Source organism: Haliotis rufescens, unplaced genomic scaffold, assembly GCF_023055435.1.
Source record: "Haliotis rufescens isolate VD_foot unplaced genomic scaffold, xgHalRufe1.0.p SCAF_42, whole genome shotgun sequence".
Lineage (NCBI taxonomy): Eukaryota > Metazoa > Mollusca > Gastropoda > Lepetellida > Haliotidae > Haliotis > Haliotis rufescens.
Genome location: NW_025964135.1, coordinates 1,869,232 through 1,886,900, shown reverse-complemented (window position 1 = coordinate 1,886,900; position 17,669 = coordinate 1,869,232). Strand labels below are relative to the sequence as shown.

General features: G+C 38.9%; 1 protein-coding gene across 26 annotated transcripts in view; it reads right to left on the bottom strand.

Moving 5' to 3' along the window:
- Window positions 1-17,669, bottom strand: part of LOC124121099 (basement membrane-specific heparan sulfate proteoglycan core protein-like) — a 257,025-nt gene that overhangs the window by 118,318 nt on the left and 121,038 nt on the right. For 23 of the 26 annotated variants that reach the window (XM_048382878.1, XM_048382879.1, XM_048382884.1 and 20 more), the window contains 6 exons: window positions 16,173-16,289; window positions 9,815-9,937; window positions 9,146-9,271; window positions 7,036-7,149; window positions 4,974-4,988; window positions 788-1,066 (listed from right to left, as the gene is read on the bottom strand). In XM_048382878.1, coding sequence (XP_048238835.1) covers window positions 788-1,066; window positions 4,974-4,988; window positions 7,036-7,149; window positions 9,146-9,271; window positions 9,815-9,937; window positions 16,173-16,289 — 774 coding nt within the window. The remainder of the gene's footprint in view (window positions 1-787; window positions 1,067-4,973; window positions 4,989-7,035; window positions 7,150-9,145; window positions 9,272-9,814; window positions 9,938-16,172; window positions 16,290-17,669) is intronic. The other 3 variants (XM_048382885.1, XM_048382890.1, XM_048382894.1) reach the window with 2 other exon arrangements.

Here is a 17,669-nt window from a genome sequence, read left to right as displayed (position 1 = left end):
ATTTCAATAGTTTTTTTTAGCTGAGCAAAAACAGCTTCCACTTTCAAGTTTCCCAATTCAGCCAGACCAAATTTATTACTTGATTTATAAATGTATCCCCTAAAGCAGGAGGGGGGAAAAAACAATCAAAATCAACATTTTGAAAAATAACCTCAAAATTACTTGATTGTGCCGATTACCATATTTTTATTTGTGCGATACATCCTCACCTGCTTCAGGTCCATTGTTTGGGGGAAAAAACCTTCCCTTTTGCTTCAGGTGAAGACTTTCATGGTCAAAATGTCAAAGTCAATGTATATTTTGATATTAAAAGTTACTAGACAAGATCATTTTATCAAAATAGTTAAACAAAAACAAATAGATATAACTTACTATGAGCTGACCAGCAGATCTTTAAAACAAGAAATTAAATTGGTCTGGCACCGAGTGAAAAACATTTGAAATCATATAATTGTATCGTCTTATGAACAGCGAAAAATCTTTCAAAGAATATTGAACGTGTTCTATTTCACAAATAACAATAACATAGACTTCTAAGAAACTTGAGTTTAACATGTCTCACACTGGTGTGTATAGGTAAAGCAAGAGAGTGATATAACCCGTATCGTTGAGGTCAAAATATACAGCACTCTCTTTAACATTTCTCACTAGCTATTACACTGAGACACACACTCATATCCTGGGTGTTCTGGAATTGGCGTCACCACAACTATGGCCGAAATTTCTGTCACAATTCGATCTTGGGCCAATGAGAAGTCGTGGCCATGTGGAAGGGTCACCCACTTACCTTCAATCCTCACATCAATACTCTCCTGATTTCGTTGACTTCGACAAGTGTAACGTCCGCCATCTTCAACACGCGTTCTACGTACATAAAGTTCGCTAACATAGTATTCCTCTCTCCCATAATTCCTCAAAATCAGATTCCTGCGATCTTCCTGTAGTTTCCGGCCGTTCTTATACCATTCTAGACTGGTGACAGGATCCCGCCGACTGCTAGAAGCGTTACACGTAAGTTTGATCTGCTCGTTGGGTTTTACAGTTTTAGTTCCAGAGATAACAATAGCTGAAATTAAGTCATGCATACATGAATATACATTCATCGGGGAATGGAACACAGACAGAAAACATATACTACTAAAAAAAGTTAAGGACCAACAGATTCTTTCATATTACTATCATGAAAGATTAGTAGTACGAAAGAATCGGGGGTTTTTTAAATGAACACTGAAAATCGGATCCTCCAAAATTTATGGATATATATAGATATGAATACTCAAAATAGATACATAAATTTACTGCCGGAAATAAGAAAACAAGTGCAAGAAAATTTCATATCAATAATAGTGTGAGTGAGTGAGTGAGTGAGTTAAAGGGAGACTGTTCAATGGGATAGTTCCCATTTTAAGTCTAAACCAACACATTGCAATTAATACATTCTGCGAAACCAAGACTATGAGACTGTAATCAATTTTGAGGTACATGTAGCTGGCCAACAGACTAGTGTTTCAAGGATGTAAAGCTCGCTTGTTGTGACTTCTCCCAGGGTCTAGTCCCCCCTAATGCTTCCATCAGCACTAGTCACAAAGTTTGTCAGTTTCACATAGGAGTGTGTGAGTGAGTGAGTTTGGTCTAATGCCACTTTTAGCAATATTCCAGCAATATCACAGCAGGGAAAACCAGAAATGGGCTTCACAGATTGTAACCATTTGGGGAATCAAAGTCTTGATTGACAATAATGTTTCTGGTTTCCGGCAGTATATAGCATATGTGGTTGTCATTTCTTCAGCTGAGATCATTTCATAATGGACTGACTATTTGTTATACAGGGAGGGGACTAAGATTTTAATTTAAAAAATAAACTGTCCCAAAATATTTACGAAAAAAAAGAAATTTTGCTTCAGACTGTTGAAAAAAAAATTGCATGCCACAAAAATTACATTCTTGCAAGGTGTTTTTCTTTGTAAAAAATCAGGTTCATAGTTTTAAATAAATAAAATCTGGTTTCTAATGTTACAAAATCCCAGGAACCCTGCCACAAACTCCAAATATCAAATCGTCAGTCCTAAATGTACACAGAAAACATATTTCTTGATACGTCCCAATGAGACAATGTACAGTATGATACGTCCTAATGAGACAATGTAGCACAAAGTACAATATGATATGTCTCAATGAGACAATGTACAATATGATATGTCCCAATGAGACAATGTACAGTGTGATACGTCCCAATGAGACAATGTAGAACAATGTACAGTGTGATACGTCCCAATGAGACAATGTACAGTGTGATACGTCCCAATGAGACAATGTAGCACAATGTACAATATGATATGTCTCAATGAGACAATGTACAATATGATATGTCCCAATGAGACAATGTACAGTGTGATACGTCCCAATGAGACAATGTAGAACAATGTACAGTGTGATACATCCCAATGAGACAATGTACAGTGTGATACGTCCCAATGAGACAATGAACAATATGATACATCCCAATGAGACAATGTACAGTGTGATACATCCCAATGAGACAATGTACAGTGTGATACGTCCTAATGAGACAATGTAGAACAATGTACAGTGTGATACGTCCCAATGAGACAATGTACAGTGTGATACGTCCCAATGAGACAATGTAGCACAATGTACAATATGATACGTCCCAATGAGACAATGTACAATATGATACATCCCAGTGAGACAATGTACAGTGTGATACGTCCCAATGAGACAATGTAGCACAATGTACAACATGATACGTCCCAATGAGACAATGTAGGACAATGTACAATATGATATGTCCCAATGAGAAAATGTAGCACAATGTACAATATGAATTGTCCCAATGAGACAATGTACAATATGAATCGTCCCAATGAGAAAATGTAGCACAATGTACAATATGATATGTCCCAATGAGAAAATGAAGCACAATGTACAATATGAATCGTCCCAATGAGACAATGAACAATATGAATCGTCCCAATAAGAAAATGTAGCACAACGTACAATATGAATTGTCCCAATGAGACAATGTACAATATGAATCGTCCCAATAAGAAAATGTATCATAATGTACAATATGATACGTCCCAATGAGAAAATGTAGCACAATGTACATTATGATATGTCCCAATGAGACAATATGATACGTCCCAATGAGAAAATGTAGCCAATGTTATGTAAACATTGAAATCCATGCCAACATCAGGACTGAGGTCTGAAACAAAACCTCCACGCAATGGAAACGGTAAGTACCAAAGTTGAACACATGCTTACATCGCTTAACAAAATGTTAATTGATTTGCTGAAGAATGTTTTCAAGCTGTTATGGGTAGAGAATAAACCGAAATGCTGGATGATCGTTGGCCTGAACACAGGAAGGGTATGTTTGTGGACATGAGGCTGTGACGTTTCAGATGCAGCTTGATGAAATGGTGGTTTCAATGTTTACCAACACTGGATGATCTGTTTTATAGAAATATCACTGGCTTTGTCATCATAAAATTAAGTAATGAAATCTCCTGCAACCTGAACAACAGACCAAAGAAAATGATGCTGATGGCCAAATTTTGACGTGGGTCAATATGACATCCTATTCCTGGAGACTCTATACAGGGATGTATCTTGGAGTTCAAACTAAGTGTTTTGGCAGGCAAAAAGGACTTTCATAAAGTTCTTTTTGGTTTTTTTAAATTTCAGAGGTATTTTAACATTGTATACTACTCATAAAAAGTTCAACAACACCCGATTCTTTCATATTACTCAAGTTACAGCCAGATTAACTATAGTCTTTGTTGTGGTTCTGGTAATGATGAAATACAAATTAACCTCATAAAGCCTTATACAAGAAATATCAAAATGAATTGAAACTTTCAAATTGCCATTTGGGAATTTTCACTGCCAAGACAAATCCCTTCTCTGCAACATGGGTATGCAATAACCATGGTAACCACTAAATTTTGTGCTGTCAGCATTATGACCTGGTTCACAGAGTGACATAATGCATCATGTGATATGAACATTATTCACGTTCTTGACGAGAGTTGACACTAACTAAATAATCACAACATCTAACAACAGAATATCTCAGAGTGAAAACTAGTAAATCACTAACTATCTACCAATTTTGAAAATTAAAAAGCTTAAGCTAAACTATATTTAGAGTTCAATGAAAAAGACAGACTTGAAAAGAAGAAGTTGACACCTAATTCTGACCCACGCAGAGGAGAAGGGTCAAGAATGAAGCCATTAAAGCACAGGGAGAGACTATAAAAAATAACTAATAAATACATTGTTTCAACATTTTCAAAATTTAAACTTGATATACTGATATAGGTGTTATTGCATATCAAATATGTGTCAGTGTTATATTATAAGTACATCATATTCTTTAAGTACGTGATATAATTTAATGTTGAATGTGATATATCTGATATCATCATAAGCAAGAGTTACATAGGCGCGCATAGAGATAATGATTAAATAAGATTATTTGCATATTCCTGTATTCCAGTGATAATAAAGTACCAAATACCAGTGTGGCAGCGCAATATGCATATTAATAATCATAAGTACACCGCAAGAATGAATGTCTGATATGTTAGCAAAAAACATAATAAAGTGATTGCTTGTATTCCAATATTCCTAATCATAGAGAGGGAAAGAAAGTTTTCAAGCTTCATCATTTATTTTAGATAATTTCAATTGAATCATTTCCAAATCTTCATTGACAAATTTTCTTTTAATACCTGAAAAACTTGTTTTTTTAAAAATGGATTTTATTATATTTTAATTCTGATATATTTCTTTTTTTAAATGTGCTCGACATTGCACAGTGAATAAACATGCAGATACAACAAAGATCAAGCAACCACTTGGACATGAGTTGAACGCTGACAGCATGATACATGTATAGGCAAACAGCTTGAACAAGAGAGTCGGCTGAACATAGCACACGTTACCTGATCGAGAGGTCGCTGTGAATATAGAAGGATGGTGTTGTATATTTACGAACAAGGAGTTGCATGTATAACCAATGAAGAATACTTGGTCATGATTTGAGAATTTTCAAAGCAGTTTTCTGTGTTGATGCAGACTCCTAGCTCTGTATCATTTTAAGTCAACATTTTACGACAAAATGTTAAGAGAACCATATCGCCAAATTTACCCTATTAACTAAAGGAGTGAATTAACAAAAATGGAAGTCACCCAAACTCAAGGAAATTTCAGTCTTATGGACATTATCAGCTCTTTATTTAAGGACATACACCCCACCCCTTAAATTGAAAACACTCAACCCCAAAAAGGCAGGATTGTTTTATTTGCTGCTTCAGAAATTATCAAATCCACAATCCAAATATCCTAGGTAAACTAATACAATGTTGAAAACTGATACAAATGGTAGCACGAAGCAGGCAATGACTGCACAGAAGCACTTAAGCAGAGCACTGACTGACAGTTTTACACTGAAGCAGAATCACAAATAAAACTTACTGTTCAAACAAAAACAAAAGAACAATTATTTCAAATAATACAACAAAGAAATTGGATCAGTGTACATCCGTAACACATTTTGTACAAAAAATCATGAAATCCTACAACAGACTGACAGACAAAACTACACAAGTGTTGTACAAGTCATGGACAGTGTTGTACAGATACAACAAGTGTATATACTTACTCTACATGGGAGGCAAACAAATAAAATACCACAACCAGTTGACATAGCCATGAAATAACACAGAGCATGGACTTCACCCCTACACATGGTATATGACATTTATCAACTGAAATGCACAAAATGGCCAATGATTATTCATGAAAATTCATTAAAGTTTCAGTTTTATTTTTAGTAGATTTTCATAAATTTGAGGACTTCAAGAAAAAATATATGAAAATTTGGATTTTGATGCAGTGATGGAGTTATGACGATGTAAACACAAAGTTTTGTAGATACAAGTGAATGAGTGAGTGAGTGAGTGCCGCTTTCACAGTATATCAGGTATATCACGGCACGTCTGTTTGATCTGGTAGGAAAGCCAGAAGTGACGCAGACGTTGACGTAGAAACAAAATCAGGTCGAATCTGGGATCTGATCATAGGATTCTGCCACAAGTTTGGGATTCATCTCTGCACAGAGGGTTGCAGTGCCTCAGATTTACTGGGCCTACATGATGAACCAATTATAAATAAGATCGTGATAAGATAAATAGAACCTTTTTAGTCACTTGTGACAGTGGCAGATCCAGAGGGGGGTGGGGATGTTGTTCAGGGATGGCCACAGCCAACTACCCCCCAAAAAAACAACAACAACAAAAACCAACAGAAAACGAGAGTAAAATTAATAATGGTTTACATATCATGTTTTGTGGGTTTTTGGATCAATCCCCCAACTAAGGGTACAAATGGCCCAAGTGCCCAACCCACCTGCCAAGCCCCCAACCCCCACCCCTTAAAATCGTGGATCTGATAACAATATGATAACAATATGATTTCAAGCAGAGTCAACCATTCATGGGTTAGTATATACTAGGATGATCCCCCTTTGGTATGCAGGATTCAGGGGTCCATTTAGAGGGTATTAAGGACTCAGCAGTGTCTTACACAGGACGCAAATACAATCGTATTTGAAGATTCAACATTTTGAAAACATAGGGTGTACTTATTTTTAAATCTTTTTTCAATAACTTCAGATCGCACTTTTTTATGATCTAGGGACAGGCTCTCTGGTTTTCATTCTGCCTCTTTAGAGAATTTTGAGATGTGCTTTTTAGATTTGTGTCAAGTAGTCATCGGGAGCAATACTACGGCAATATCACAGCGGGGGACACCAGAAATGGGCTTCACACATTGTACTCATGTGGAGATTCGAACCCGGGTCGTCGGCATGACGAGTGGACATTTAACCACTAGGCTACCCCACCGCCCATGATGCAAGAGGAAACTGATGTATGACAGGTTGGTGACAGCCTTGCTGTGACCTGTCACCAAAGCAGCACCCTGACTGCATGGCAGGATACTTACGACAAGCAGCCTCGTCGGAACTGTCTGAGCAGTCGGGCACACCATCGCAGCGGAACCTCTCGTCAATACAGGAGGAGTCGGCACACTGGAACTCCCCTGGGGAACATCGTCTACCTGCAACAGGAACATTGTTGTACCTGGCACTGACTTGGGGAACATTGTTTAACATCTGCAACAGGAAAATTGTTGTACCTGGCACTGACATGGGGAACATTGTTTTACATCTGCAACAGGAACATTGTTGTACCTGGCACTGATTTGGGAAACATTGTTTTACATCTGCAACAGGAACATTGTTGTACCTGACAATGACTTGGGGAACATTGTTTTACACCTGCAACAGGAACATTATTGTACCTGGCACTGACTTGGGGAACATTGTTTTACATCTGCAACAGGAACATTGTTGTACCTGGCACTGACTTGGGGAACATTGTTTTACATCTGCAACATGAACATTGTTGTACCTGGCACTGACTTGGGGAACATTGTTTTACACCTGCAACAGGAACATTGTTGTACCTGGCACTGACATGGGGAACATTGTTTTACACCTGCAACAGGAACAATGTTGTACCTGGCACTGACTTGGGGAACATTGTTTTACACCTGCAACAGGATCATTGTTGTACCTGAGACTGACTTGGGGAACATTGTTTTACACCTGCAACAGGAACATTGTTGTACCTGGCACTGACTTGGGGAACATTGTTTTACACCTGCAACAGGAACATTGTTGTACCTGGCACTGACTTGGGGAACATTGTTTTACACCTGTAACAGGAACATTGTTGTACCTGGCACTGACTTGGGGAACATTGTTTTACATCTGCAACAGGAACATTGTTGTACCTGGCACTGACATGTTTGTTTTACATCTGCAACAGGAACATTGTTGTACCTGGCACTGACATGTTTGTTTTACATCTGCAACAGGAACATTGTTGTACCTGGCACTGACATGGGGAACATTGTTTTACATCTGCAACAGGAACATTGTTGTACCTGGCACTGACATGGGGAACATTGTTTTACACCTGCAACAGGAACATTGTTGTACCTGGCACTGACATGGGGAACATTGTTTTACATCTGCAACAGGAACATTGTTGTACCTGACACTGACATGTTTGTTTTACATCTGCAACAGGAACATTGTTGTACCTGGCACTGACATGTTTGTTTTACATCTGCAACAGGAACATTGTTGTACCTGGCACTGACATGGGGAACATTGTTTTACATCTGCAACAGGAACATTGTTGTACCTGACACTGACATGTTTGTTTTACATCTGCAACAGGAACATTGTTGTACCTGGCACTGACATGTTTGTTTTACATCTGCAACAGGAACATTGTTGTACCTGGCACTGACATGGGGAACATTGTTTTACATCTGCAACAGGAACATTGTTGTACCTGGCACTGACTTGGGGAACATTGTTTTACATCTGCAACAGGAACATTGTTGTACCTGACACTGACATGTTTGTTTTACATCTGCAACAGGAACATTGTTGTACCTGGCACTGACATGTTTGTTTTACACCTGCAACAGGAACGTGCGGGACATTGTTTCAGATTTTCGAATCATGGACTTTCTGATCATCTTTTATAACTTTTGAAATGAAGACTTCTGGTCACTTCTGATTTTTCGAAACATGGACTTTCTGATCACCTTTGCTAGGTTTTGAGAGCTTTAATTTTCTAGTTCACTGTGCTTGATATTGAACCTTTGTCTTATGGTTTAGCTGTGCTGGGACTGTCATTAAGTTTTTTGTCATTTAATTCAACACCTTTTTGATCAGCTGTGCTGTGTCTCGACCTGCTGATTAGGATGTTCTTTTTGGATTTCAAGTTTCTTATATGTTAGAGACAGCAAGTCTTTGATAGGCAAGTAGAAGCTGGGAGAACATGAATACATGACACTTTATTATGGATAGCATCTTCTTTTATTCTTTGTACGACGTTTCAGAGCTACTTCTTGCTTCTTGCTCCTTCTTCACCGGTCATGTATTCATAGAGATAGCAAGTTTGCATAAAGGAATTCTCTGAGGCAAAGTCTGAAATAATCTCTGTCATAGGAGAAGGCAAGGGGGACAACTCACCACAGTTTAATTCATCCGATCCATCACGGCAGTCTTGAGCTCCATTGCACTGGTACCTTGGGTCAATACACTGACCGTCTTCACAGCGGAACTGACCCTCCGGGCACAGCTCTGGCAACACGGGGACTGACAGAGGAAGGGTAAAGGGTTTAATCGTGAGTGACTTGAGGGGAGGTGAAATGGGGTTTAACACCACGTTCAAGATTATTGCACTTATATAGCAACATGCATGCATGTGTGTGTGTTTGTAAAATCAGGACTAGTGCTGATTTTATAGTGCTAGCCAAATGAGAAACCATGCTGCAGTTTAACATGAATACCCCACACAGACACAGCATTCTCAATCCGAGCTGACCTGGCCTTATTTTAAAGCCCCTTAATGCCAAGCGCGAGACAGGGTAACAACAAGTATCATCTTTTAACATCTTTTGGTATGACACATCCGGTGATTGACCTTCGGCTCTCCAGGCAGACACTCTGTCCACAAGACCACAGAGGTGGTCAATGACAATGATAATTTACATCACTGTCGTTCATAACTTTCCTACAATTAATAACCAAATTTTGCTGCATTTTGTTTCATAATATATATAATTTGTTACATCATGATACATATGAATCACTAACTCCCCACTAATCATGTAATCTCATTAGCAAAGCCAAACATACTGCATTTATTTGCATCTTCATCTGAACTGTCATCGCAATCAGGGTAACCGTTGCACAGCTGGGAAGCATCAATGCAAGATCCATCGTTACAGCGGAACTCGGCTGCTGTGCAGTTTCGGGAGGCTGTAGGAAGACATCTAATGTTTTAATTATGTTCTAAGGAATTGTGATAAAAATTCAAAAGCAAATAAAAGCATGCATAATTTAGATGATTTAATAAAATCCAGCTGACAGTTCACACTCCTATGGCCTATTTCCACATTCCAATTTCATAATAAACACTTAACATTACTTTATTTCCTTGGCATGACCTCATTCGTACCATTGGATAGATAATGACTTTGTGCTTATGCTGACACTGAATGTACAAAGTATGTTTCAAACTTTATATAGAGGCAATTAATCTCATTGCACATATCAAGCATTCTATGAATTATAAATATCAGATCATGTTTCTAACTACAAAAGGATATCTCTTGCTCTTTTGGGAATGATAAACTTTTTACTTTCCCATAATAACACTAAATGAAATGTTTTAATGCCCTAAAAGGAGTTGGTGAGTGTTGTTTTACGCCACTTTTAGCAATATTCCAACCATGCCATGGCGCTGGACACAACAAAGAGTGAGTGAGTGAGTATGGTTTTACGCCGCTTTTAGCAATATTCCAGCAATAGCACGGCAGGGGACACCTGAAATGGGCTTCACACATTGTACCCATGTCGGGAATCGAACCCAGGTCTTTGGCGTGACGAGCGAACGCTTTAACCACTAGGCTACCCGACCGCCCTCACACACAACAAAGAGAATCACTCATGTACCCACATGTGGATTCAAACAAGGTTCTTCAGCATGTCAAGCTGACACCTTATCCACAGAGCTACCATATTAACCTTTTCATAGGAAATTGCAGATCTTTCTGACACACAAAAGAAACTGATTCTCAATATTTCATACTCAATAACATTGACTATATGTCTCATCAATTATTTATATTTTGCTGAAAGAAAATAACATCAGTACATACAATAGAATTAATCAAATAAAAATTTTAACACAAGATTGATGTTACTTGTAACATGACAGACATGAGACAACACACATAGACACAGGTAGGCCCTAACTGTCAGTGGGAGATATGAGACAACACACATAGACACAGGTAGGCCCTAACTGTCAATTGGAGATATGAGACAACACACATAGACACAGGTAGGCCCTAACTGTCAATGGGAGACATGAGACAACACACATAGACACAGGTAGGCCCTAACTGTCAATGGGAGACATGAGACAACACACATAGACACAGGTAGGCCCTAACTGTCAATTGGAGATATGAGACAACACACATAGACACAGGTAGGCCCTAACTGTCAATGGGAGACATGAGACAACACACATAGACACAGGTAGGCCCTAACTGTCAATGGGGGACATGAGACAATACACATAGACACAGGTAGGCCCTAACTGTCAATGGGGGACATGAGACAACACACAGAGACACAGGTAGGCCCTAACTGTCAATGGGAGATATGAGACAACACACATAGACACAGGTAGGCCCTAACTGTCAATGGGAGACATGAGACAACACACATAGACACAGGTAGGCCCTAACTGTCAATGGGGGACATGAGACAACACACAGAGACACAGGTAGGCCCTAACTGTCAATGGGAGATATGAGACAACACACATAGACACAGGTAGGCCCTAACTGTCAATGGGGGACATGAGACAACACACAGAGACACAGGTAGGCCCTAACTGTCAATGGGAGATATGAGACAACACACATAGACACAGGTAGGCCCTAACTGTCAGTGGGAGACATGAGACAACACACACAGACACAGGTAGGCCCTAACTGTCAATGGGAGACATGAGACAACACACAGAGACACAGGTAGGCCCTAACTGTCAATGGGGGACATGAGACAACACACAGAGACACAGGTAGGCCCTAACTGTCAATGGGAGATATGAGACAACACACATAGACACAGGTAGGCCCTAACTGTCAATGGGAGATATCAGACAACACACATAGACACAGGTAGGCCCTAACTGTCAATGGGAGACATGAGACAACACACATAGACACAGGTAGGCCCTAACTGTCAGTGGGGGACATGAGACAGCACACATAGACACAGGTAGGCCCTAACTGTCAATGGGAGACATGAGACAATACACATAGACACAGGTAGGCCCTAACTGTCAATGGGAGATATGAGACAACACACATAGACACAGGTAGGCCCTAACTGTCAATGGGAGACATGAGACAACACACAGAGACACAGGTAGGCCCTAACTGTCAGTGGGAGATATGAGACAATACACATAGACACAGGTAGGCCCTAACTGTCAGTGGGAGACATGAGACAATACACATAGACACAGGTAGGCCCTAACTGTCAGTGGGAGATATGAGACAACACACAGAGACACAGGTAGGCCCTAACTGTCAATGGGAGATATGAGACAACACACATAGACACAGGTAGGCCCTAACTGTCAATGGGGGACATGAGACAACACACAGAGACACAGGTAGGCCCTAACTGTCAATGGGAGACATGAGACAACACACAGAGACACAGGTAGGCCCTAACTGTCAATGACAGACATGAGACAACACACATAGACACAGGTAGGCCCTAACTGTCAATGGGAGACATGAGACAACACACATAGACACAGGTAGGCCCTAACTGTCAATGGGAGATATGAGACAACACACATAGACACAGGTAGGCCCTAACTGTCAATGGGAGATATGAGACAACACACATAGACACAGGTAGGCCCTAACTGTCAATGGGAGACATGAGACAATACACATAGACACAGGTAGGCCCTAACTGTCAATGGGAGACATGAGACAATACACATAGACACAGGTAGGCCCTAACTGTCAATGGGAGACATGAGACAATACACATAGACAGAGGTAGGCCCTAACTGTCAGTGGGAGACATGAGACAACACACATAGACACAGGTAGGCCCTAACTGTCAATGGGAGATATGAGACAACACACATAGACACAGGTAGGCCCTAACTGTCAATGGGAGATATGAGACAACACACATAGACACAGGTAGGCCCTAACTGTCAATGGGGGACATGAGACAATACACATAGACACAGGTAGGCCCTAACTGTCAATGGGAGACATGAGACAATACACATAGACACAGGTAGGCCCTAACTGTCAATGGGGATATAGGAATATCTACAAACAAAACTTGCCACTTCCATTCATCTCCTCATATTTAAGTAAAGCCTCCATTGTGCCCACGAACAGATTCTACTCAAAATAATCACAAGAAGCCAGGAAGTCATATCTAAAAAAAACTGGGTGTTCTTCAACTTTTTTTGTGTTTAGTATACAAGCATTGGATGACAGTCCCTGTCTCACACTGATTCCGGTGAGTCTTACAAGCTATTTATCGAGGTGCACATATTTCTCTTGCAACACTGACTCTTCAAAAACCAAAACATTTTGTAAGAAGAAATGAGATTGCCATCCAAAAATAACAATGATAAACTTTATACAAAAACAATCAAAAACAACTGCTATGTCCAGTTACCGGAGACTTTTAAGATTTCAATGACATGCAAATAAAATATATTCAGTATTTAGCCCCAAAATAATGTCACTAATTAATTTATCCTACTTTCAAAATATTTCCAAACTCTTCACGTTCTACTGAAGGGAAAACAATTAGGTACTCATCCACAGAGCAGGTTTAATGGGTGAGTAAAAATACAAAGTCTCATCAAAAATACTGCCTAACAAGGAGATAACAAGGAGATAACAAGGTTCATGGATGTGTTAAATATAGCTACTTCATAACCAAACAAGACAGTGCAGAGATGGCATCTGTCATATCGCACCATTTCATTTCCTATATGTTCCTCTATTTGATTGACTCAGTATATTATTTAAAATGCTGCACTACAAAACACTGAAAAATGAATAAAAACTTTTCAAAGCACACATTTCTTGTAATGTCTGTTCCTTTATTTCTTTCATTCAGTATATTATTTAAAATGCAGCACTACAAAAAATGGAGACGTGAAGTGACTTTCCTTGACAAATACACATCCAGTAACATGTAGGCAGTGCTCCGTGAACTAAGAAAACACAGAGGTTACATAAGGGTGTGGGGGGGGGGGGGGGGAGAGGGGAGTTATCATCACGATCAAGCAGGTGGAGACGCTACGAGAGATTTAAGAGACAACAACCTGACACACATAGGGGAGGATGTACAAAAAATAGACAGGTAAATAATAATTTTGATCACAAAATCTGAAATACTTGGGTACTTGTCATGATCTGTCATGGACTTTTCCTGAGTGTCTGGCCATGTCTGACTATATGGAAGGACACCATTAGCCATTTCACAAACACCTGGTGTCGTTAGAATAGAGTGAAGGTGATTTATGCTTGCACAATGTTACAGCAACACCACAAAGTCTGAATCAGGCAAACCAGTGATTGATAGCATGAGCAATGATCCACACAGCTGGGTACACTGATACACATACAGTCGGCCAGGCCACCAAGGCAACAAGACTCAATTCTAGTTAGTTCCTACCACTAACAATATGACATGGACGTCTAAATTTTAAGGTACACACAAAACACTTAATGGACACACGAACACAAAGAGTGAGTGAGTGAGTATGGTTTTACGCCGCTTTTAGCAATATTCCAGCAATATCACAGCGGGGGACACCAGAAATGGGCTTCACATATTGTACCCATGTGGGGGATCGAACCTGGGTCTTCAGCGTGACAAGCAAACGCTTTTACCACTAGGCTACCCCACTGCCCCAAACACAAAGAAACACATGGAAGATGGACATAGATAAATAAGCCATTGTCTTCTCGGTAACAGTTACTATAATAAATAAATAATAATAAAAACTTTGTAATTATTAGTATTTTTTTGTCAATTTGTGAATTTGAACATGGAAACATGCAGCCTTGTAATATTTTGATTAGCAAATGTTCTGAAAAACAATGAATTGAATCTCTTGGCAACATTCCATTTGTACTCTGTTATCCTGATAAGAAGGTATAAATAAACGAAAGATGAGAGATAACACTAGCTAGATCCCAGATATCGAGGAACAACATGCTGAAATGAGGATATCCTGGCACTGAGGATCAGGGAACACAATCTCCAGAACAACACACTGTTGGAGAGGGACAGGAACCGTTGGTTTCAACACAATGGATCACAAAACTGGTTCTTGGCAAGTACCAAGAACTTCAGTACAACAACCGTCCAACAGGACTGCAACACAAGGTCTTGAGACTGACCAGCTCAACAGAAGACTACTAGTCTTACTTCAACAAGACTGAGTGGTGGAAACCACGGACAGCACACTAGTCTCTGGCTACAGGCCATTGGACTAAAACCACAAACAAAACCGTGGTCAACACTTGACCACTTCTCAAAACAATATCATAATACTTCCCACCCTTTACTGTAGATATTTGTACACATATACTGAGCATATAGGATAGGACCTCATCTTGACACAAATTGTTATGTTAAATTGTTAAAAAGTTTTAATGGAAATATTCTTGGGTGCTTCCTTGATGCAATAAAATTAACAAGCCTTTAAGGATTAAATTTTCAAATCTTATATGAAATATAAATATAATAATAACACAAATAATGAGTTATATCTAAAGCAATGAAATAAAGAAAACTAGAATTCAATTTTTTTATTGCAAGCAAAACATATAACGGATTTGAAGAAAAGAGGGTTTATGATGCATTTTAAGCTTTTTCAGCACAACATAAAAAAGTACTTACAAATCTGTTCTGCTGAAAGCAATGTTTTTAAGCCTTGGATAAATGTTAAAGGAAAAGGTCTTGCAAGCAAACTTCACCATAAAACAATTCTCTTGGAAAAGAATCCATAAATAAGTGGGAGAGTAAAAAGCAAGCACCCAAGAGCATCCAAAGGGAAATCCAAAGGGAAATCCAAGAATGCAAAGCTGTTTCTTTTCTTTGGCAAGGGGAATACAAGTCTGGCCGTAGAAATGACAGATATAAAGTTTGTCCTTTCATGAAAATAATTTGTTTTAGTTTACACGCAGGCATTTGTATTCATGTTCTCCCAACTTCTAAATGCCTATCAAAGACTTAATTTTCTGACAAAATTTTCAATTACCGAATTACCCATTACAAAAAAAAAAAATATTTGTTTAAGTGATAGATTGTCAATAATTGTCTATTTCTACGGCCTTTTTTAAGCAAATGCGGAAAAACTTGAGAGAATATTTTGCAGACTGTACTGCCGCCACATCGCTGGTGAACTTACGACAGTCGATTTCGTCTGTTCTGTCAGGACAATCCGCTCTGCCATCACAACGAAGACGATCATCTATACACCTCCCCCCTTCGCATCTAAACTGCCCCCGTGGGCAAGGGACGGAGGCTTTGGTAAGGGACAAGCAGACAGTGTTATCACTGGGTTAAGTGAACAGTAGTCTACACCAAAGCGAACAGCTTTGGCTGGTTTGGGCAGGTGCAAATGCCCGTGTTACATGATTAATAAAAATGATCACATTGGCATGCTTTCCAGATTAAATGAGAGAGGAGTCCTTGGAAAAACTTCCATGACTGTTAACTAAAATAGTATTAATCTCTATAGAATGTTTCCTACTCCTAGCCATGCTTCAATGTCATTAGTAAGAATCCTTTTCCAGAAAACTAACCAACTCATATCTTCAATCACCAAAGTCATGACACTACAACCTTTCTAAGAAAGCTTGATGCATATTGAAACATTGCAGGTAAAATAAATATAGCCCAGAAGACAAGCAATAAAATGATTATTGTGACTTTCAGACATGACTAAACACAATTTAATTTACTATCAAACAATTATGTTATTATTTTGTTGACATACCAAAAATATCAATATGCATCCTTCAACAGGCAGAGAAAAGTATATCTAAAACCCTGTTCCACTGGAATCAAGTCCATAGCATCACAGACACTGCCTAAGTCCGCTTAGCTGTCCACACCCATGCAACTGGTTGAAGGAGAATGTCCCTAATACCACAGAGCAGAGGATTCAATAAACTCCACGACGACATCCCATATGGAAATAACCCATGCAGATGGCATAAAGACTGGAGGGTAATGGTAGAACCCTATCACCACCTGAAGCAAGGAGTCCAGCCCAAGTCAGAGACACCAGAGTACCACAGTACCACAGTACCACAGTACCACAGTACCACCAAGAAACATGCATACCTCTTGACATTCAACCCCTCCACCAAAGACAACAACCACTTAGAGATTCATGTACAAGAATATGACACTAAAACAATACAAAGATCTAGACAACTATTTCAACATAATGGAATGAGGGCTGTGCAAGTTCAAACTATTGGTGTACATTTTTCCATTATTCTGAATCTGTTAAAAAATATTTTTGCACATCAAAGAACCATTTTGTAAGGGTTTTTTAATGAAGAAAATACAACACTTTTGACATGGTTTTGTAAAGTTAATATTTTATCTGTGCTCAAAGGATGAATGAATTAATGGAAAAATGGAAAACCAAAATGAATATAAAGTACACAGCATTATATTCCAATAAATAATCCATGTTAAATGTTCACAAGGTATCACTTAAACTGAACATGTAAACCATTTCACATCAAAACGTTATTTACGGTAAAACATATTAGTTGTTATATAGTTCAACATTACATCATCCAATCAGTGAATGATTTGCGCAGTAGCAAGAAAGTTATCAACTAAAAGCAAATGAAATTTCAAGCAAAATTGTTACTCAAATTGATTT